Source organism: Gymnodraco acuticeps, unplaced genomic scaffold (assembly GCF_902827175.1).
Source record: "Gymnodraco acuticeps unplaced genomic scaffold, fGymAcu1.1, whole genome shotgun sequence".
Classification (NCBI taxonomy): domain Eukaryota; kingdom Metazoa; phylum Chordata; class Actinopteri; order Perciformes; family Bathydraconidae; genus Gymnodraco; species Gymnodraco acuticeps.
The window spans coordinates 3,159,503-3,183,107 of NW_022992265.1; the positions used below are offsets into that span (position 1 = coordinate 3,159,503).

General features: G+C 41.9%; 1 protein-coding gene across 1 annotated transcript in view; it reads left to right on the forward strand.

Moving 5' to 3' along the window:
• Nucleotides 1-23,605, forward strand: part of LOC117540368 (T-lymphoma invasion and metastasis-inducing protein 1-like) — a 40,595-nt gene that overhangs the window by 8,595 nt on the left and 8,395 nt on the right. The window contains 15 exon segments of the mRNA XM_034207005.1: nt 9,189-9,270; nt 9,406-10,327; nt 11,114-11,570; nt 12,029-12,201; nt 12,350-12,532; nt 12,535-12,576; nt 13,875-14,060; nt 15,567-15,713; nt 15,870-15,944; nt 17,083-17,250; nt 17,623-17,727; nt 18,150-18,231; nt 18,508-18,594; nt 19,337-19,549; nt 19,901-19,998. Coding sequence (XP_034062896.1) covers nt 9,416-10,327; nt 11,114-11,570; nt 12,029-12,201; nt 12,350-12,532; nt 12,535-12,576; nt 13,875-14,060; nt 15,567-15,713; nt 15,870-15,944; nt 17,083-17,250; nt 17,623-17,727; nt 18,150-18,231; nt 18,508-18,594; nt 19,337-19,549; nt 19,901-19,998 — 2,928 coding nt within the window. The 5' untranslated portion in view covers nt 9,189-9,270; nt 9,406-9,415.

Consider the following 23,605-nt stretch of genomic DNA (forward strand, 5'->3'; position numbering starts at 1 on the left):
GACATAAGCGACATTGCTGGGAAATAGAGTTCAGCAGATACAAATGTATTTATGTTACTTTCATGCAGAATTAAATATGTGTCTGTTTTACCACGAATCCTAGTTTGCCCACTCGCAACAAAGCCAAACCTAAAACCTCCCATTTGTAACATTTGAGAATAGAAGAAATATAAATCAGGTTCCATGACTTGTAATACAGCAGCCTATTAACAGTACAGCCTGTCCTCCTACAAAAAACGACCATATAGGCCGATTGTTCATGCCCTTATTACGACCCAGAGACGCGTTTTAAAGTGTATGTTGTTTCTTACACGACCACTAGAGGTGCTCTAGTGGTCGTGTAAGACAGGGGTTCCCAACCTTTTTTCCCAAGAGCCCCCTCAAATGACTCCTGTTGGAAGTTGCGCCACCCCCCCCCCCCCCCTCCCACACACACGCACGGCGGGGGGGGGCAACAGCGGTAATTAGAGTTTAAAAGTCTCAAAAATGCTACAACTACTGTCACAAACTGGATGAATGTGAAGTATTTTGTTAAAGGAGGATGAAAGCGTAATTAAGGAGCACTATTGGAGTGACTTTGATGGTTACTCAGGATTAATTCATTTGGATTCCCGCTGTATGAAGAAATTAAAGGACGGCGCAAGTGGAAACAATTCACAAAGGGATTAAACTGTTTAAAACACATGCTCAAAGTAAGCCGGATTTTGCCGATGTGGATTCAAAAGTCGTAAATAAACTACAAAATGGAGGAGATCAATCTGATCGGAGCAACTGTGACAAATAATCCAATTGAAACCGGCATGGACAATGACTATGTTTTAAAAATGCGCTTATCCAGAAAAGCCTGGTTTGGACACTTTACGGGCAGAAGAAACATTTCTATTAAAGAAAAAATTATACAACTTGAATTTTTATAAAAATTAATAGATCAATTATTTTTTATATTTTATTGTAATGTAGAGACAAGGCTTTTAGTGACAATCATGTATTGTGTTACAATTATATATTAAAAAAAGTCTAAATATGATATTTGGCCTCAAATCATCTGAGGCCTGGCTCCCCCCCTACGATCTTTGGCCCCCCAGGTTGGGAACCATTGGTTTAAGAAACAACATGCTCCCGGCCCGTTGATTGCAAACGCTCCGGAGGGACGTTTATTTACAAATAACCCTCTCTGGAAAATCCTAAATTGTGGAATAGTTTGGCCATTAAAATGCTTTTTGATTCGATTTCTAGCGAGAAGTGTATATTGTACTCTTAGAATCCACGTCCAGTCGATGTGTAGGATCTATAGTTTGATAGATATTACGAAGATGATTTGAGGTCTCGACAGGATAACGTGTATATGCGGCAGCTTCCATGTAAAGTTAGCGTGGGTGAAAACAGTTTTTCCGGTCTCCGGTCAGTTTTCATAATAAAACCGGATGTATTCCCCTCACTGTCAAATGATTACACAGTGATATCTGCATTACTCATCCACTAAAAAACATCAGTTTATCCTTGTTAATTACACAATATTGATTGGTTTAAATTGTGTACAATGCTTTTGTCTTTTTAACCTTCGATTCAGAGAAACAAATGGTTTTTTCGGAGTTTAGACACTACAGTTTCCGAAGACACTACACTACCCAGAATCCCCAGCTATCGTTTGGGACTAAAACATCCGCCATGCTTTACAAACCCTGTGATTAGTCATCAGGCCCTGTGATTGGATGTTGGAGTGGCAGTGCGACAAGGTTACGCTGAGCGTCACAGCTCTATGAAATGGAATGGAACCACGGTAGACTTCCCAAAACTCCCCCCAGAACTACACATGCTGGCTATTGTGTGTTTCGCAACATGTTCTATGGCACGTCTCTTTATAATACGTTTTCGTATTTCCCACAATTAGAAGTTGCCAGTATTAAACTGTGTACACCCTGGAGGTTTAGGGGATACCAAACACAGTGGTGTTATCAAATTTAAAACATAATTAATAAATGGGTGAATTAATACCCACATGACTCCTAAGGTCAGAAGAGCTTTATTTAACAGCTGGTCTTATGTCTGTGACCCCTCCTGTTGTTCATTGGTAAACCTGAAACATGCACTTGTCAAGGTTCAGAGGCATATTTTGCAAATATGGCAGAAGCCATCGATCATCTTAAGATAAGATAATATATACTTTATTGATCCCAAGTTGGGAAATGTTTTTGTTACAGCAGCATGGACTACTTTGTTCTACTCCACTACAATTCAGAGGTTAACCTGGTATTTGTACTCCACTACATTTATATTAGTTACTTTGCAGATTCTGATTAATGATGTGAAATATAAACAACCCTTAAATCAGACTTTAGTTACACCTGAGTCAAATTCAGGGAAGGTGATTGTCAAGTGCCAAAATAAACTATGCAATATATTGGACGTTAAGTACTTTGTCAGACTTCATATTTATCTGTGGATAACCCCAACGTTTTTTTCTTATTTATTTAAATAAAGCCTTATTAGTTTGTCTGTTTTGCACATCCTCCTGTTAATATCTTTGGACGTCCTGCACTAAACTGTTTTATTGTAGAGATCACTACAGTATCTTCTTGATATTTTCTATTCTATATTTCTATCATGCCTTCTACTTTCCCCCAATTTTGTAAGTAGGCTACTCTTAATATTTAAATGTTTTCATCAAATAAAACGTATTCAACAACAACATTCAATAACGTGCTTTAACCACTAGGCGGTGCGGGTTAAAAAAACGGTGGTGTAGTTAATAAAACATAATATCAAATATAATATGACTATTAACTTTATTGTGAAATTAAAACAGAACGGTAAAAGAAAATACAGTTTCAGTCTCTCAATGTGAAGTGTATGCATTGTACCATGAACCTGTATAGACCTGTAACAGTCAACTGCATGACGAGTTGGAAAGGTAGTAAATAATATCTTTAAAAACTACAAAAAAATCCCTTTATCAGCTGTGCACCGTTATGGTGTAAATATAGCCTATCTACCAATTGGATCAAATATAAAAGTCAGCCGAATTAGTGTTGATACTGCAAGGAGACGTATTGTGTGAAAAGAAATTGAAGATGTTGTTTAATCTCTAATATATTTATGGTCCACGTCACGTTTTCAGTTTTGGCGGCATTTCTTACAGTTTGTCAAAAGGTCTTCTGATCAGGGCTCTATAAATACATATCTACGGCAGATATGTAATATTTAATGCAGCCGAACCGTGTATTACAATGCCGTTATGTGATGACTTTCAAAGAGAAAAGCAAGAACACACGGAATAAAGTATTTTATTTAAAAAAAATCTTTTTCCGATTTCATATCATATAAACACCATATCCCGGCATGCAAGGATAAACTGATGTTTTTTAGTTGATGAGTACTGCAGATATCACTGTTAAATCATTTAATCATTGGTTTTATTATGAAAACGTTGAGACCGGAAATACTGTTTTCAACCCGTAACTTTACATGGAGGCTGCCGCATACCTCAAATCATCTAAGTAATATCTATCAAACTATAGATCCTACATATCGACTGGACGTGGATTCTAAAAGTACAATATACGCTTCTCGCTAGAAATCTAATCAAAAAGCGTTTTAATGGCCAAACTATCCTACAATTTAGGATTTTACAGAGAGGGTTATTTACGAATAAACGACCATCTGTAACGTTTGCATTCAACGGGAGCACTAGAGGGCGAAAACTTTCAAACGTAATTATAGGACGTATTAAGCGCTTGAACAAACAACATATTTCGTCGTAATAAGGGCCTGAACAATCGGCCCATTTGGTCGTATGAGTTAGAGGACTTGTTGTAACAGTAACTTAACATTGTATTCACCTGCATATCACAGCTCAAGGGCTAGGTAATGAATCTCCTAAAGTTTTGAATAAAAAACATGCATTCTAACTGAAAGAATCAAAGGGATTCTAGGGAAAGGAAAAAGTATCTTGTATGGAATTAAATACATAGTAGCATTTTCTGGTACCACTTTAAAATAAGACTACCCTTGTAAAGGATTCATAAAATTAGGTTGTAAACACTTTATTAATCATTAAGAACCATTTATAAACCAGTTCTAACATAGTTGTCATACATCAACACAGGCTTACTATTTGGCAAGATGACTAAGCCTTATATTGGCACTAGCTTACTTCGTCTTCTTCATCAGCCAACATCCTTGGCATCTGTTGTTCATCAAGTTGATTTCCCCCCCACTTCCATCTTGATGTTTCTTGGCATCTCTTTGACCATTTATTTACGAGTTACTAACATTTATAGTTGCCAAAAGGGAGCCTTGTTGTAAAGTGTAAAACACATTCCCATTTATTAATGAGGCTTAGCTGTACAGATACATATGGGCTCACTATTTGGCAAGCAACCGGTCACAGTTGCCCTGTTTATCTCATGTCTTATAAAAGCGTATTAATGATTTATAAAGTGTTCACAACCTAATTAATAAATTAATTATAAACTATTCGTAAACCCTTTTTATAAGGGTAGTCTTATTGTAAAGTGGTACCCATTTTCTTGTTATCACACTCTGGAAAGTGAAAATAAAATGAAAGCGCTATACCATAATTGTCTTAATGAGAACTGGATTTAATGTAGTGTGTTTGTGCAGTTGCTCATTTAAAAGCAGCGTGATGGTTTTTATGTAATAGCCGTTTGCAGCTTCCTAAGTGGTGTTAGCGGTGGGGAAATTCTGTATTTTTCCCTGAAGCTGTTGTGTTGCTATTTTTGAGGCACAATAAAACAATTCTTCTTTGTGATCTGTGGGTGGCTGGAATCTCCTGTGGTTATGTATTTCATTAAGGGCCTGTAACAAATGAATCCTCTGAAACGTCTGCTGTCCTGAAGCAGCCTGCTGGAAATTACCCATGTTCTTAGGCACTGCTTTGTCCATTTAATGGCAGCATTTTCCAGTTTAAATGTTATTTTCTGTGTTTGTTTAGCAGTTTTAAGGACGATGGTACCAATACAAGACAGGGACACTGACTTACTAACGTGTTTTAGCAGGTATTTCTCATAGGACGCACAGGCTGTTCCTCTGGATTGGGTGTTACAACATATTTTCAAACCCTGGCATCTCTTCTCATGTATTAATAAAGAGCTTGTGATGGATGTTGTGCTCCAGCAGTATTGAAGCTTAAGAGAATATCGTGTTTACATATTTCATGTTATATTGTATTCAGATATTCTGGTAACACTAATGCCGTCAAATATCTGTATTTCAAAATGTAGAAGATGCATGCTTATTCATTCGTACACTTGTATTATTAAGAGCTTCTCTGAAATATCTGTGTTCATTATATCTTAAAACCTTTCGTGCAAATCAATAAGCTCAGAAGGAATTTGTGTTTCTGTGTGGAAAAAGGCATATTGAGCTTGCTGATCGATCATGGATCCAACTAAAAAAATATTTGACTGAGGACTGTTATCTTCCTTTTGTTACCTCGATCTAATGATGATCTTCTGGTAGTTTGCCAAGTCTTGTCGATCTTAAGTTTCCTGTGGATTTGCTGCTTATTTCCATTGGACTGCCCTTGAGTGAAAAACGTAAAGGACCGACTTTGCGTAGTCACAGTAATATGAGTTTTGTTGCACTCAAACAGTGTTTCAGAATTAATCAGCCATTTGAATGTATTAAATAGTGTTCATTGTGCCACTCACTTAATTTCAGGGCTGAACAAATGGGGTTGTGCTGTAAAATCCAAGGTTGGTTCACAGTAAGTACCTAAACTGTAACAGGAAAACACATCTGCTACTCGAGCCCCCTAGTCTGGTCAATTTGACTTCAAATCAAAATGTAAACCATTGAGAACATCAGCAAATCCAGCATAGCAACATATTAAAGCTCCCCTATAAATAGCCATTACATCCATAAATACTGAATGTTGGCCTGTCAAAAATATCCTCTTAGGGCTGTATTTTATTGTATTAACAGTTTTATGAAACCATGTAGGCCTCAGTGACAATCATGGCAAAAACACATTGGACATTTTGTTCCTCTCCAGGGATGACATCTGCAGAGCCATTCAACTTTAACCTTATACACATACAAAAATGAAGGGTACTGTGTGGGAAAGAGTATAAACAAGTCTAAAGTAGCCCTGGGTATAATGTTTGTGCTAGCATTTTTTTAAAGCATGTTTGTTTCCCTATATGAATCCAATTTCATGTAATGAGTGCAGTGGCATTTCATAGTCCTGTTCCTCCTCCTCTATTTGTATACCAAAGAGGATTGAATGAAACAGGAAATAAACTGCAGGGTTATATGAAAAACAAATCTTCCATCATGGAACATTGTGCATTGCAGTAACAGTGATGATGAGTGAGCAGAATGAAGAGGGGAAAGGGAGAAACACAAGGTAGAGAAACGGGGTCAGCTCCAGTTTACGTAACGCCCCTCTTCACAGTAAGCCTGAGTGCATGCACTAGCAGAGGGTTTGGCTCCCACTCATCTGCAGAGGCTACACATGCACAAACACTGACCCCCCCAAAGGGTCCATCCTACAAGGAGGGGAACACACATCAGCAGGAACAACAGCCACAATGTTAATCTTCTGTCCCATCTGTTAATGGTCCCAGGCATAGCATTTTGGAGCAGGCTGTCCAGCCTAAAGGCAAGTAAATGGAGTCCAAATGTGCATTATGGTGAAAATCTGTTATCCCCCTACCTCCTGCTTCCAGTTGCCTTTAATGCAAGTGGTAGTTCTTGAGAAAAGACAACAACAACATTACATAGACTGTGTGATTCAGCGCCAGCCCTGAATAACTCATGTTCACTCAGGCTGTCACAAACAGTGCTCATACTTTCATTACGTCCCCTTCACTTCACACAACGCCTGTGCATGTTGAAAGGGGCTGAATGGATCATTCCCCTGTGAGAGTAGTGTCTTTCAAGCTTGACAAAAACTGGCCCTTTTTTCTGGTTGTGAGTGACACTAACATAGTAGAAATACATGGGGTTATGGAAATAAAAGTACAATAATAATTGAAGGCATATGTGTTCCTTCATACACTCTTGGTCCTGCAATGATGAAATTATATTGTTCCTTCTTTATTAGGGAGGTGGCTTCTTTAGTCCTCATCTAAGTTACAGTTGATGAATGCTTAAAGGTCCCATGTCCTGCTTTTCCAGTTATTACCCGTCCCCTTGTGTGTTATGAAGGTTTTTCTCAAATCAAATCAAGTTTTATTTATATAGCACATTTATAAACTATTTTTGGTCGAGCCAAAGTGCTGTACATAAAATAAAAATAGCCTACAGTCGAGACACTTTACAGCAAATACAACAGCACAGATTGTTCAGAATATCAGTATGAGAAAAACGACACCCTCTATCCTTAGACCCTCACATCGTACAAGGAAAAACTTCCAGAGAAAAACCCACAGTTTAAAGGGGAAAAAATGGGAGAAACCTCAGGGAGAGCAACAGAGGAGGGATCCCTCTACTAGGACGGACAGACGTGCAATAGATGCCGTGTGTAAATCGAAGAGATAATACATTTGACAGCATATAGACCGAATATTAGGAAATGCATGTGTCTGTAATAAGAAGATGAATCCACGAGGATGTCGTCAGCTACAATCCTGTGGAAGCCATCAGGGAAGCAGCATGACGAGACCCAAGGCAGGACCGCAGAGACAGGTTCAGCCATGACCCGAACGTCCACGACTTAATCCAGAACTCAGGATAGAGGATCCAAGACACAGGACTACAGCAAGAGGATCAGCCTCGACTCCGGATCCCGGCGTAGATATAGATACAAAACAAGAAAAAAAAAAGATTTGGCTGGGTTAATCGGAACAAGAGAATACACAGACACAGACAGAGAGGGAAAAGGTCATTGGATAAAAGTTATTCTTGATAACCCTCTAGAAAGATCTCATGAACTTCCCCACTCAATCTATCAAGACCCGAGCAGGTCTATTAGAAGTCCAAGGTAAAGGCACAGGCCGGCGCAAACCGCTCATGGAATCCCTCACACTCCCCTTTCTGCATGTAAACGGTCTGCAAAGTCACAAACCCTTAAAGTACACCCTGTAGTGAGTAAAACTCTAACACGTAAAAGACCTGTCTGTGCTGCCCAGAACAACTTGTTGGAGATTTCTCTTTTTCCATTGTTTTCTTCCTTGGTACAGTGACGTGCCCATACCCAAATGGACCAATCCGTGGAGCCATTACGTTACGTCCGCGGAGCCGTTAGGTTAAGTCCGGATTGGTCCAAATGGACCAATCCGGACTTCCTCACACACACAATCTTTTCTCAGCTGCAGCTCCGCCGATTTCTCCTCCCTGAGACGGCGGGACGCAGCAAGGCTGTGATTTGGTGTGTGAGCACACACACAAACTCCCAGCCAGGCTCTCTCTGTGTGTGTGTGTGTGTGTGTGTGTGTGTGTGTGGTGTGTGTGTGTGTGTGTGTGTGTGTGTGTGTGGGTGTGTGTGTGTGTGTGTGTGTGTGTGTTGTGTGTGTGTGTGTGTGTGTGTGTGTTGTGTGTGTGTGTGTGTGTGTGGTGTGTGTGTGTGTGTGTGTGTGGTGTGTGTGTGTGTGTGTGGTGTGTGTGTAGTGTGTGTGTGTGTGTGTGTGTGTGTGTGTGTGTGTGTGTGTGTTGTGTGGTGTGTGTGTGTGTAGTGTGTGTGTGTGTGTGTGTGTGTGTGTGTGTGTGTGTGTGTGTTGTGTGTGTGTGTGTGTGTGTGTGCTGGGTATCGCTGTCTCTCAGACGGCCACTGGGCTCACAGGGAGGGGGGGCAGGAGCTCCAACAAGCCGTTTAGGACAGAGAGTGAATACACATACTATACAGAGATGCTGAATGAGAAACCAATGTGATTTTGGAAAATTGCACAATATAAATCTATTCTAGTAGACCTCAACAATAGAATTATGATCAGTAGAAATGGCCATGACATGGGACCTTTAACCTTGCTCTGATTTAACTGATAATATCTTCATCTTGCTTTATATGTTGTTATTGAGGTAATCTTGATAAAGTTATGTCCTATGGATTATGCTCTATAAATGTATAGAGGGCTCCTGGTGGAAAAAAACTAATAGCTCTAACTTTGCATTCAACCTGATTGACTACTGGCCAAAGATCGAGCCAATATTCAAACTCTGCATCAAAGGCACAAGTTTGATATTATTTCTCATCTGAACTTCTTCTTTTTTCTTCTTTTGTTTAGAGCTTACCAGCAGCTGATCAAGCAAACTGTCTGATGCTCCAGTGATAAACAAAATGCCGGAAAAATCAATACGATCCTGCAGGTAGGTTAACATTCAGACACAATTCTGTCATTTGACATACACACAAATCATTCTGAACAGACATAAAATCATGTTCCTGCATTGGCTTTATGTTCCTTTGGAGTTAACTTAACCTGTATTTTCACTTCTGTTTAGCCTCTGAATTATGGGAAATGTTGAGAGCCAGAACGGGGACCATGCCCTCTACGGTAACGAACATGGCTATTTGTCACGTAAGCACATGTCTCGATCTCTTCGTATCTCCAATAAGCAGTCCAGACGCTCTCGGCATGCTTCATCAGGGAAAATAGAGCACAGGAACTCTGAAACGAGTACACGCTCAAGTAGCACCCCCAGTATCCCACAATCCCTAGCTGACCATGGCCTGGAGCCCTTCAATGAGACGAATATCCTCCCAGACTTTGGAAGTCCAATTTGGGTGGACCGCGTGGCAATGAACCTGCGACCTGTGTCCTTTCACAACGACCTGACCAATCCTTCGGTGCACATGAATACAATGCACGTAACCCTTCCTGGCCCCACTGCAGAGGAGGTGCAGGACAAAGACGAGTACATGGGCGAGGTAACGTACCTTCAGAAAACACGGGACTGCTCCAATGAGACGGTAAGCTTCAAGAAGAAGAGGTCTAAGTCTGCAGACATGTGGCGAGAAGACAGCCTGGAGTTTTCCCTCTCTGACCTCAGCCAGGAGCACCTGACCAGCACAGAGGAGATCATAGACCCAGCCAGCGAGAGGGACTTTACTGACTGCAAAGGACACCTGCAGTCCAGCCCCACAGACTCCGCTGACAGGGCCAACTCCCTGGATGAGCTGTACAGCCAGAAGAGCTCCACTCGTAGGCAACCCCACGGCCGCTATGCCAAGTGGCACGGCGCCAACAGGGCCATCAGGGAGGGCGATGATGATAAGATGATCTCCCCATCTGAGGAAGAAGGGAACACCTACAGTGCATACACCCTCCCCTGCAGGCGTTCCCACTGCCTTTCCGAAGGCCTCAGCAGCCACCAAGCTGCCATGTGTGCCAGTATGCAAGGCAGGAGAGCGCAGACTATACAGGTAAGATGAAAAGCAGTTTCACATTGTGCTGTTATTTTGAACAACTATTATGCCCAAATATTGTCTTGCAGAATTAATAGATAAAATAACCAATTCCATGCCCCATCCATGAAAATATAAAGCATGTTTTCATGTTTCAAGTGTCAGGAACTTGAACTATTAAAGCAGTGTCATGGCTCCTTTATGCTCCTTGGATAGAGTATGGAAAGCTGTGCAGAATATAAATGTAGTCTGGTGGCATCACTAAAAAGACGGCTCCCCTCGTACATTTTTTTTCCTCTCATTGTGTCTGAGGGTTTCCTCTGCTGCATTCAGTTTTCAGATAATAAGCTGCTGAAATAGATTAAGTTTCAAACTGAAGCTCATGTCAGGGGACCGATGTGTTGTTTCCTGATGAAACTGTTGTTTTTCTTGGGAGAAGAGTCCGCGATGACGGGAGGTAGTGGGGAGGGGGGGGTGGTTAAAGCTTAAAGTCACTCCCCCCTTTGAAATGCCTCAGCCTTTGTCATGATAATAAGGGGAGGCCCACGGTGGAACAGTAAAATGTGTACGGTGGACCTGTCACTGCGGGGCACCGTGGGCCCTAGAGAATGGGGCTCTGGAGCGCATGATTAGGTCATGTGACCAGATGGAGATACCGAGCTCGGTGTAGCCCACTTCATCTTCCAGGTCTTTGGCCATGTGGGTAGGAGAGGGCAGGAGTTGTTAACAGGTTCCATTCTTAGTTATGAAGAAAACGTGGTTGCAATGCTGTCTCACCTGTCTGGTGCTTCTGCAACGTCGCAGGATGTCACAGCCGGGGAGGGCAGCGAGTACGAGGACAGCGGCATTGACGGGGTGACGGCGGAGGCAGAGCACCAGTCCAGACGCTACAAGACCATGTCGGCCTCCTTCTCCATGTGCTCGGCGGCAGGCAGGAGCATGTTCGCCGGCAGCGACAGCGGCAGCAGCAGCGGCGGCGGGGCCAGTGAGTGTGTTCAGGTCGTGTACGAGAACTTTCGTCAAGAACTGGAGATGAGCTCCTGCCAGACGGAGAGCTTGGAGGAGGCGGGGTCAGCCCTGAGTGACGAGCAGAGCACCATGAGCTCCGCCTACCAGTCAGACGTGTTGCTCAGTGTGGCCCAGGGGATGGTGCGCAAAGCTGGCAGGCTCGCCGTCAAGAACTTCCTCGTGCACAAGAAGAACAAGAAAGTAGAGTCAGCCACGAGGCGCAAGTGGAAGAGTTACTGGGTGTCTCTGAAAGGTTTGTAGTGCCCTCAATGTGTCCATAACATTTGCATGCCATTCCATAATATCAGTATTGATACAGCTTGGAATGCTTTTGATGTTTATTATTTTGCTATCATACATACTCATGCAGCAATACTTAAAATCTAATCTAAATTCAGTTTATAGTTTCTTATTAAACAAAGCTTCAATTTAAGCATGATGTAAACCTCTTTATTAAATATGATGCCACTTTACTGAGCTGGACATTAGATAATAACTCTTAATGATCATGAAACCTCCCTTGCTGATAAGTCAGCCATGCTGCACTTCTTAATGTTGGCCACTGGAGAGCAGAATTAAATTGCTTGTGCAAATATGGCTCTATAAAGAAAATAATAATAATCAGTATTTTCAATCTTTTCTAGAGACTGGGGCCAGCAAGTGCTGTCAAGTGATATATTAAATACAAAATGGATTGTTTTTGTTTTCTAGGTTGCACTCTGTTCTTCTATGAGACTGATGGGCGGTCAGGCATCGACAACAACAGTATTCCCAAGCATGCAATCTGGGTGGAGAACAGCATTGTCCAGGCGGTACCAGAGCATCCCAAAAAGGACTTTGTGTTCTGTCTCAGCAACTCCCTGGGAGACGCTTTCCTGTTTCAGGTAAGAGGATGATTAAATTGCATCTGGGAATGCTATTATAATTAGATCTGAATTAGTACAGGAAAACTAAATAAAGGGCTTTTTATATTGAATGGCGGGAGCAGTTGCTGTTTAACCTCTGACCTTTCCCTGTCTGACCCCCACGCAGACGTGCAGCCAGACGGAGCTGGAGAACTGGATCACAGCCATCCACTCGGCGTGTGCCACTGCTGTCGCCCGGCAGCACCACAGAGAGGACACGGTGCGCCTGCTGCGCGCAGAGATCAAGAAGCTCGAGCAGAAGATAGATATGGACGAGAAGATGAAGAAGATGGGTGACATGCAGCTGTCCTGCCCGTTACTGACACCAAGAAGAGGAAGACAATCCTGGATCAGGTAGCTTTTCTCTTTTCTCACTGAGCCGCGTCTCGCATACAGTAAGGCAGCACTTCACCTGTGCTTGCATAATTTCACAAAAATATCGTAACAATATATAAGATAGAATCTGTATGGCTTGTCAAATGTGAAAACACATCTCCTCATCAATTGTATTAAAATGTGTTTATATTTCATTTATAATTTTTTCAAAAATCAGGATAAAAGTATAGCTTGTGTTGGAATGATTTTCACCACAGCTGTGACAGTTTAATTGGATTTAAAACGTTTCTGAACTGAGCAAGTTAACAAGCCAAGAGGCATTGATAAAAAGGTCACAGTCAAGCCTCACCTTGATTTACTTCAAAAATAGAAAAACTAAAGTATTATATCAACACAAGGGCTCTAGTCATCAACCTCCTGCAGCTGCACTGAAATGTTGACTTTTGACTTTTAAACTTTTAAAGAGCAGGAGATCTGCTCCTTTTTCAACTTTAAACTGCAGCACTGAGATGTTTTCCTCATACTCTGCACAGCTCTAGTGACAATAACTTTATTAATATTTAAATAACCTGTTGGTGTTATGTACTATTTAATTATAGGTATCACATGAAACTAGTATCTCAATAGTATCCAGTATCAGTTATTCTGATGCTATAAAACAGGACATGACAGAGATGCAGAGAGAGGTTTGTGGGGATCATCTGCTAGAGACGGCTGATGATGCTGACCACCTATTGGCCACCATATTGCTTTTTGTTTTTGAAACACGGCCTGCAGTTGGCACCAGTTGATAGCCTGCCATTCTTTCAATTAATTGGAAAGCTCATATTGTCCTTTTGATATGTCTGTTTACAGAGAAGGGAGATAAAATGGCCTTTGTTTGGTCGGTTAGGTAGTGCTTGGATGGAGCGGTTCTGTTTGGCAGTGTCAGGTTTCACATTGTGCAGAATTGAATGGATATAGGTCTGCTCCTTAGAAAGCTCAAACGCTCCCAGCCTCTATCTGCCAGTGGAATGCACAGTATTGTTTATTTCCCGTCTCTGGGCTACTTGGCACCGCCGTGCTACTGGCCGCCTCTTCCAAACTCCAGAACAGGACCGTGACTGGGTAGGGATGGCTCAGTGAATAATCACAATGTCCTGCTCTACTGCCCCAGTAAACATCCATCCATTAGGATCAGAGAGTGCAGGTTGGTAACACTTGCAGAGTGGTAACAGAGCTCCTGGGGAGGAGAGGAGATGCTCCATCTTGGTCTGAAGTTGACAAACAAGACAAACCATTAACCTGGTGTTCTGCTGTGTTGTTCCTCTCTGCAGATCTTCCTGTGGGAGCAGAACCTGGAGCAGTTTCACATGGATCTCTTCCGCTTCAGGTGCTACCTGGCCAGCCTGCAGGGCGGAGAGCTGCCCAACCCAAAACGCCTCCTGGCCGTTGCTTCTCGCCCCACCAAGCTGGCAATGGGCCGGCTGGGAATATTCTCTGTCTCATCCTTCCATGCACTGGTAAAATATCTCTATCTCTCTGATTCACAAACAGTTAAAGTACAAGTACTGCCATAAGACATAATGGCGGTAATGGGAGAAATGGGAAGCCCTCTATACATTACATCATCATTTTATTTTGCTAAAGCTTTTATCCAAACTGATTTACAAGTTCAATTCTAGACTTTTATCTACATGAGGTAAAGTAGGTCCAGTAGTCATTTATACACTATACAGACATTGTGCATTTTATTACATTTACTAAGCTTTAGAGCTTATGCGCTCTTTCTTGACATCTTAGGTTTACATCAATTTAACTATAAACACATTTAGCTGGAGCCTACACACATTTTTACTTGAAATCAGTGAATAATTAGTAGCAGAAGTATAATTTAGCAGCACCAACCAAGGCTGTCACTTCAGAAGTAGGTTGATCTCTCTGTATTTTCCTTATATTTAGAAATTCCTTAGATACTGCATATCCCTCAAAATACAGAGCGTCACCTCTAAGCACACAAGGTGACTGGCAGGGAAATTGATTCCTGAAACTAAAAGCAGTGTTATTCTAGGGCCTAGGTCTCATGCAGGCCAGGACACCTATTTGTGAAGTTTTAGTTCAGTTTTAGCCTCCCACTGAGGTTGTGTGCTCCACGGCTAAAAACACTGGAAGTATAGGAAGAGAGATATTGGATTTCTAGAGACATGTTTGCAGATCACTGAGTTACCACCAAAGCAGTGTTGTGGAGCTGGTGGGCGTTAGAGCTGCAAGATAATAAGGATGGGATATCAAACAAAAGAGGCTTTACAGCTCTCCTCTTTTTCAATCTTGTGACTCTTAAACCCTCTCCTTTATTTTCTACTACGAGTTATACTTGTATCAGCACTATGTCTAAACGGGGCGCAAAGAAGTTGACAAAACCAAAAAAGACAGAATGAGTGCAGAGGTTATGTTTCCAGCATACACACTCCTACATCAACTGGGGCTTTGCTGCCTAATTTAGCATATTTGACTTTTGCTTCTTCATAAACGAGTAGCCTAGAAATGCCAAGTTGAGTACAAATCTGCATGATTTAAGTGCTCATGTGTGAAATACACATGACAGCTTTGTACCCGTTATAAGTCTTCATCATGCTGAGATCCATGTGGGCCCCTTTTCCTCATTCATTTAACCCAATAAGTCAGTTTAAAAAACATTATAATTTACAGAGACAGTCTGGTGTAATGCTTCCTGTTAAAAAGTATTATTGCTCATGGAAAACCTACTGCTAGCCAATACCACTTTAGGCATATGTGCTATACTTCATCATTATTATTTTATTGATTTACTTTTTTAAAGATGATTATTTGTTGTTCTATGTTCCTTTTTAAATAATTATGTTGTTCAGAAAATGTTGTGTAAAAATGAATGCTTGCCATACTTGCCATAGCATTTTGCAAACTGTGTTCTGACATGAGGGAAAACAGATAGTTGTCGACACTTGCTTTGATCTAATTGTTATGTGACTACGACTTCATGCTGTTTGCAGGTGGCGGCTCGCGCAGAGAACGGAGTGAGACGGAGAACGCAGGCCATGTCTCGTTCCTGCAGCAAGCGCAAGAGCAGGTTCTCCTCCCTGTGGGGTCTGGACACCACCTCAAAGAAAAAAACTAAAGCCCATCCAAGCATCAACCAGGTCTGCGATATTTTACAGTTATTTTCATGTTTCAAAGCGATCAATATACCTGCCTTGACCTTTAAAAAGGTTATCTTTTTGCCTGTTTTTCAAGCATTTATCCTCCACTGCTCTGCTTGAGTTATGACCCCTTCCCCTCTTTTTCTGTCCCAGCAGGTCTTTACTGATGGCGAGGAGCCAGCGAAAAAGTCTGTAGATGGCGTGTATGTCGATCCTTCCAAGGAACACACAGTAAGGAGGAATCGTTTTCTGTATGCATACACTTCACAGCGAGGTGTAGGTCAAACATGAGTGGGAACACTGACGTCAATGAAATATTAGTCCTCAGTGTTTCAGAGGCTGCATTGATACGGCTCTGTGGGTGTTCTGACTGTAGCTGCCTAGATTGGAAGTACTGTGGGAGAATTGACTACTGAACAGAGACTGATCATTCAGCATCGGGTGATTCACTACCGCTATAATGAATTTTCCCTCCATTTTTTTGAATATGAGGAAATGACCTGCATAGTCTCTCCCAGCATACACGCGGTTTGATTGGCTAGCGCTTGTACTGGCAGATTTGCATAAACGGGATTTCATTGGCTGACGCCTCCGTCGAGGCGTCAAAAGTTGAACATTGCTCAACTTTTAAAGCCACAACGCCAGCAACGCTCCACGTCGCTTCCCAAAATGCAGTTCGGCTAAAAGTGACGTCACCCCATTCAAAGTGAATGGGCAGAAGCGTTGGAAGCTTCAACGCACGCCGCTGTGTGGACGGGCCGTTAGGCAAATGAAGCCGCTGACGTCACTTTTTCTTCTTCTGCTTTGGGTTTACTGGCAGGCCGCAAACAACCTCACGGCGTATACTGCCACCCGGAGTCCCCGGCCGGAATTGGGGACTGCCGAGTAAATCGCCAGAACGCATGTTTTATTTTGTGTTGCCATAAGTTAGTCTCTCTGCGTTTGTGCACTGGGCTAATGCTAATAATGCTAATAATGCTAATGCGAGGATAATAAAATGGCGGCTTCACAAAACATTTTTGGAGTTTCACGGGGCGTGGTTTGCATTCCGCCCAGCCAATCAGACATAGGAACCTTTTTCTCCCACGAAAGTCCCTGCTCTCTAGCAGGGACTGAAAATGGGGTAAAAAAGGTTCTCATGAACTAATTTAGTTCCTGGGACTTTTTGGTGTGAACGCAACTAAATCGTAGTTCTCAGGAACCTTTGTGGGAAAAGTACTTGGTGTGAACGCGCCTTATGCTGCTTTTGAGATGACCAATACAACTAACTATGTAAACACATTTTATCCCAACATTTGCTTGAGTATTTTACAAGTATGTTTGACTTATTCCCACACCAAATAAGCCTTTCTGATGTTTCTGTTTAAAGAAAAGTGAGGACGGAACATCGCGCCTTCCGCCGCCGAGCACAGAAAGTGACATCTGGGTCCCGGACCACCTCACCCCCTCCTGGGTGTGTCTGCCAAATGACCAGCCTGTGCTGACCATCATCCAGCCAGGGGAGTCAGCACTGTGCGTTCTAGAAACCATCTGCAAGGTAATGTGGTACATTCTATCCAGTAATGTCCGTATGACAAATATTTAGCAGTACTATGAAATACGAGAAGACATTTAAAAGTATGTCTGGACTCTCATGACATCATTTAAATAGACATATCCAGTGTTTTTGAACATGATAATAGCCAACATATGGACTGCAACATTCATGATGGTTTAAAACCATGTTTAAAACTGATATTAAAATAGGTTTTCCCCAATGGTCAATCAATGCAACCATGAGCGGTCATTGATACTGTTGTAAATTGACAAGAAAAATATAAGGCTGAGATCTCATCGCAACAATACTATGCTTTGTGTAACAATAACAAGTTATTCGACTTTTTTTAAACTGTCTCTCCTCATCCCACAGGCTCACCACCTCGATCCCACCAAGCATTACTTGCGACTCAAGTTCCTGATTGAAAACCAAGTGCAATTCTACATCCCCAAACCAGAAGAGGACGTGTGTGACTTGGTATGTAACTGTCTGCTCAAACATGATCTTTGTCTACCTCCTTTGACACACTTTTCAAGATGTTAAGGGTAAAACTAATATTGTATTAGATGTGTAGGGAATCATAACATGGAGAAAACCACAGACCATCCTTTTGTTGTGAATTATTAATAGACTTTTTATTTGTATCCTCTGGAGGAATCCCTGCCTTGGACGACCATGTACTCAAACATAGATGTATTTTTGGAGAGCCTTTGATAATCAGGTCTGCAGTGACTGCTATCTTGTATTCATGACATGTCACAGACTATCTTGCATAAAGTATCTGCAAAGAGCTTTTCTAAGAATACACTATTTGCATGCTGACAATAACCATCCCACGAGAATATTAATCAAATAAGTCGATGTCTCACGACTTATATAACTCTTTTTGTTCTTCACAGCTTTACAAAGAAATTGAGCTCTGCTCCAAAATTACGAAAGTAATCCAGTTTGACAGAGATGAATCCTGCATGATTGGATACGGTAGGAACCATTTAAACGATTCAGTGTTTTACATTCGTACTGTATTTTATAGTATGATTTTTGTTTTCAGTTAAGATGACCCAATGTCCGAAATGTCATATTGTGTTGTTTTCAGCGAAATAATTGCTTTTCTTTGACATACACAACCTGTATGTTTTTTTTTCTCCCATTCCCATTTGTACTGCACAAATCCCTCTGATGTGTTTTATATAAGAGTCCCCCTTTTCACTCTCTCTCTCTCTCTCGCCTCTCTGCTTCTGCCTTTCCCTCCTCCAGGTTTCTCCATTTCAGTGGTGGAGGAGGACGAAGTACAACAGCTCTACATCACTGATGTGAAGGCGGGAGGATTGGCCTTCGCAAAAGGTTCATTACCCTTCATTTATTTAAAATTAACTCCCTCCAAAAACAATCAATTTGTCTCAGTGAACCGACGAGTTGAAAAAAAGAATCTGGCCTGCACTGGGCAATATTTCAGTTTGTTTCCTATGTTTTCAAAACACAGCATTTCTCTCATACCAAGGTCAAGACGTGTTCACGGCATCTCTTTAGAAATGCATTAGCCGTGTTTTGAAATAGGCAGCGGAGGCCTCAGAGAACACAGCTGTTCTCAAGGGTAATGATTACTGTAATAATAACCACACTGCCTCTCACTGGCTTGTGAAGGATGGCGCTGAATGCACCTCGCCACAGATGCTTCACATCGATACCCCTGCTGTGAAGTTAGACTGCGTGGATGAGTGATGTCAAAATATCATGCTGGAGTTGGTCAGAGTCCAAGCAGAATGCATGCAGGGAGGCTGGGCTGCAGGAAGTGACAAATGTGCAGTTTCTCAGCATTTGACGCTTCAGGGTATTCAAATGAGTTGGTCTGAAAGGCAAAGATAATACACCTTATGGTCATTGTCTCCAAACTAGTATTTATATTTAGTAAGAAATATCTCTTTCTGTTAATGATGACTATAATGGCATGTTAATCAATGCTTGAAATCATATGGATTGATGTTACAATCACATACTAGGGAAAGGATATACTCACTTCACTTGGTGCATCGATGTGTGACAGGCATTCATTTGAATCCAAGCTCATTGTGTTCCCACTTTGCAGGTCTTAATGCAGGGGATGAAATACTGCAGCTGAATGGAAAGGAATCCCACAGTCTCAACTTCTCCGACATGAAGGCAGCTTTCTCTCAGGCCTCGCTGGCTCTGACAGTAAACACCCTGCCTTCTGTGGAGCGCCGACAGCTCTGCTACCTGCCGCCGCGCCGCTCAGATGCAGAGGAGGATCTCTACACGGACATCTTCTCCCAGAGTCAAGGTGAGAAGCATCATCAAAACCAAGACATTACAAACTAGTTCATCCCACATTTTTGTATCCCCTTACTCACCAATTTCTCACATTATGGTCATGTTTACCAACCCAGCTGGCCAGTAAAAGTTGCCAGTTCTCAAGCTTTCAATCTTTCTTTTTCATTGTTTTTTCGTTAGTGTCCCTAGTGTGACACCAGTTTAAATGTTGCAAGTGGAGTGAATCTCAAGTGTAACATAAAGGTTTTCAATCATAACATGAATGACATAGCAGGGACAATATTTCTCAGTGGTTGTTAAAGATGCATTTATCTTATTTCAAAGAAAATGTTTTTATGCATGACTGTTATTTTGGTTGCAGAGGAGATCCTGGATGATGGGGTGGGTCTGTTGCTCGAGAGCTCAGGAGATAGCCTGGACGACGACTCGGAGATCTTCAGTGATTTTGAGTGCAGAAAGGTAAGAGCATCATTTTGTTGTTGGTCTTGATTTAGTATTACTGCTCACAACATCGGACAAAAGATGTGCTGGCTTCTGTCCTTGTCCTTGCCTTTTGATGTTATCCTCTCAACTGTGTGTTATTATGAAAGGAACACTTTAGACCAGTTTGTTTCACCACAGCTTGACGCACCATCTGTAGCTGGCCCATTTTATTCTCAGAAAAGCTGCGCAGGGTCCATATTTATATGTCCAGGTGTTCATCTTCAAGCTTTTTAATACAAATCTGTAAGAGGTTTCTATTTCCCTTTCATGACACATGGCCGTTGTGTAACTGCACTTAGTGAAGCCTCGGACATAATGGAAATCAAAAGGGACTAGAATCTAAACGTACGCCTACACAGCTGAATGAAGAGCATGTGATGCTTTGGGGACTCGAGACAGATTATTGCATTGAAAGTAACAGCGTAGTGATGTATGGGTCTTTGAATGAGCTTCTAATTGTTTCATTATGTGTGGTGATTAGCTTTAGGTAGTGAATGGAGGTGTATTGCTTTTTAACTCTATATGAACATAGAGACACATATTAAAAAAAATAATTAGAGCGGTATAGGCAAAAAATAATAATCTCAAAGACATACAGTTTCCTATTGAAGTGCTTTGGCAAATATGACTTAAATAAGGATACGGAATAAGGATTTGATCAAGAAAAATTCATCTAAAGCATCCGAGAAAAAGTGTTTGTCTGGAACGCACTGTGCCTTTTTCTTTTCTTTTGTATCGCTCACTGCCCCTCCTCTCCCTCTGATGCTAGATGTCTGAAGATAAATGACATTACAGGGTCCCTTTCTGCCTTTGTGTAGGCTTGAAAGTATTTGATGAATCACTGTAAGACGCTGCACTCTGAAATACTTTATACTTGTAAAAGATTGAAGTCTTTGTATCTGCAATGCGGTAATTATGTCTGACATGCACCAAAAGCTCACAAATTATTTGCCAATTGATCCACCTTTCGGCTTTGACTGACAGCCGCACAGCATCATCATTTTCTCAACTTCATGTAGCAACGAATACACCTACTGACAGCAACAGAGGCGCAACATAGGAGTTGTTTTTACAGTCGCTGTAAATGTAACTCGTGTTAATGCAAAGAGTAAATAATCGACCAAATCTATCCCTGCAGAAATGTTTGGTGGCTGCTTTGGAACTGGGACATACCTTTGGCAAAAATACATTTGTCCCCTTCACGTGGTCTGCGGTATATTTAGATGGTCAAATTGGTTAGTGTCAGACATTCAGAGCACGGACCATCAGTACTGACCACTAGGTACTGACTCTGCTTTACGCTCCTACCTCTGACACTCTCTGGAGGTTGGTCTTTGTCGGAAGGCATTCTTGGAGAGGTCCCATATACCTGAAGGGGAAAAGGACACTTCAGTTAAGTCACGAGTTGTTACATAATTCCTGGCATCGACCGCGAGATGGACGACATTAATATCTGCTACTGTATGTTTCCTTCAGTTACTTCTCTGAACAAGGGCTGGGATCTTGGCTCGTGGAACTCATACTTCATTTGATTTATCACTTTAATTACATACATTTTGGCACGCCTGAACATTTTCCACTCCTTTTCGTCCTTCAATATTCCCACACCGGTTGTTCCTGTATTCACCCTCGACTGCAGCCTGCTCCTTTGAAGCTCCCCTCTCCCCCTTTTCCTGAAAAACCCCTGCATTTATATTCTACTGCAGCGTGGCTCGCCCAGCCAATCCTGCTCCATCACAACCCGAAGGAGGAGACTCCTTCCATCCTGCTCGCTCGCTCTCATCCCCAGGCTGGAGGATTATGAAGACTCATTTAATATGCTGCTGGAGTTGGCCAGATCTTCACACTCGCACTGTATGCCTGATTTTAGAGAAGAGAGAGCGCGAGAGAGAGAACACCAGAATATTAGTGACAGAACTACAGCAGACCGAGGGTGAAAAGAAGGCGAGTTGGAAGGCTGTAATCGTTGGTGGGCGGAGAGGAGGAGGCTGAGCAGCTCCACTCATCCTTCATAAAGGAACACAACAGAACCTTCAAATCAGAGGAAAGAAAACACAGTTGAGATATGTATTAGAGGCGCAGTATATACTTGACTTTTCCAAAACCTGGAGTCTCTTTCTCTCTGGCTCTTTAACTGCCACTGACTGTCCACCTGCACCTGGCTATGTCTGTCCTGAAGTGGAGCAAACACAGCAAGCGCTCCACAGACTCCATCTCTGACATGCTCCATCTGGTAAGATTCCTTTCCTTGTATCTTTTTGTTTTCTTTACCTGACTACTTCCTGCTGCTGCTGTGATACATACATAAGCGGCTGCTGTTGTATTCTCCTGAGAGTTACACCTTTTCTTTCAGCAAGAAAGGGGAATTTGTTTCACACATACTCTTGGCTGCTACAGACAAGAGGAAGCAGTGAGTCACTGTTGTGTCGCAGAATTGTCCCATAATCACAGAAGTGCTTCAGAGGATGCCAAAATGTCTCGTTGCATGCGTTGGAGCTGAGTCTCTACATAACTGACCAAAGACCACCTGGGTGACATAAAAACAGCCTGACCGTTGTGGACGTGGCTTTCTGAATGTTGCACATATCTTTCTCTCTTGGCACCTCGATGCTGTGATCTTTGGCTTGTCTCAGTTTCAGAAGGCAGATGTGCTATCTTCAGTTTACTTCATCATCAGCGCTTTCATACTTTGCAGTTTTGTTCTATACTTCACTTGCTCAGGAAAATGCTCGTCTTTGGCATCCCACAGATTAACGCATGGCAGTTTCTCTTTTCTACATGTTCTGATTTTCATGTCATATTTGGAGCTTCCCCCCCTTCTATGTTCTGTCTCCTCATTCTGCCGTGTCATGGCAGTCCGTGCGCCCAAGCTGCCACGGTGTTAATTAGTCTACAATGTGAATCGGATGACTGGACTTAGACTCAGTACACGTGGTTTTGCTTAGCTAACTTTGGCAGGAAGAAATCAGGTTAATTTAAGGATTTTTTTCCCGTTTTCTCTGCATTACATTCTTTTGGTTGCATATTTGGATATGTGCTGCGTGTGTTTAGTTTTTCTAACTTCTTTGCGTCTTTGTGCTCTTAAACTTCTATTTTGGCTAAATGTACAGTTTGTCATCACATCAATAAACCACTGCAGAAACAAATACAGGCATACAGACATGTTTTACAATGAAAAACAGAAAACTAAATAAAAGAGGACGAAATGCCTACTACTTCTACTAGAGATGTGGCTACATTTCCTTTAAGGGCATTGATGTAAATTGCATTTGCAAAATTATATTTACAGACAGGATGGCACTCTTTCGTTGATCTGGAAGCTGCATGGTTATTTTGGGAACATTGTTAAGAGAGACAAACTGCTGTCGTGCCTCACATATGGATGTGTCTGTCTGATTAGATAACAATGCTGATTATAACCAGTGTCATTTGCAAAGCTGCATAAGATACACGACTGTCACTGGGTAACAGTGTTTTTGATCTAGCTACGTTTTCATCAAGAAAAACATTTCTGTCATTTAAAGTACGTGTTTTTGAATATGAAATATTTGTATGCACAGTAACTCTAATACGAAAGCGGTTT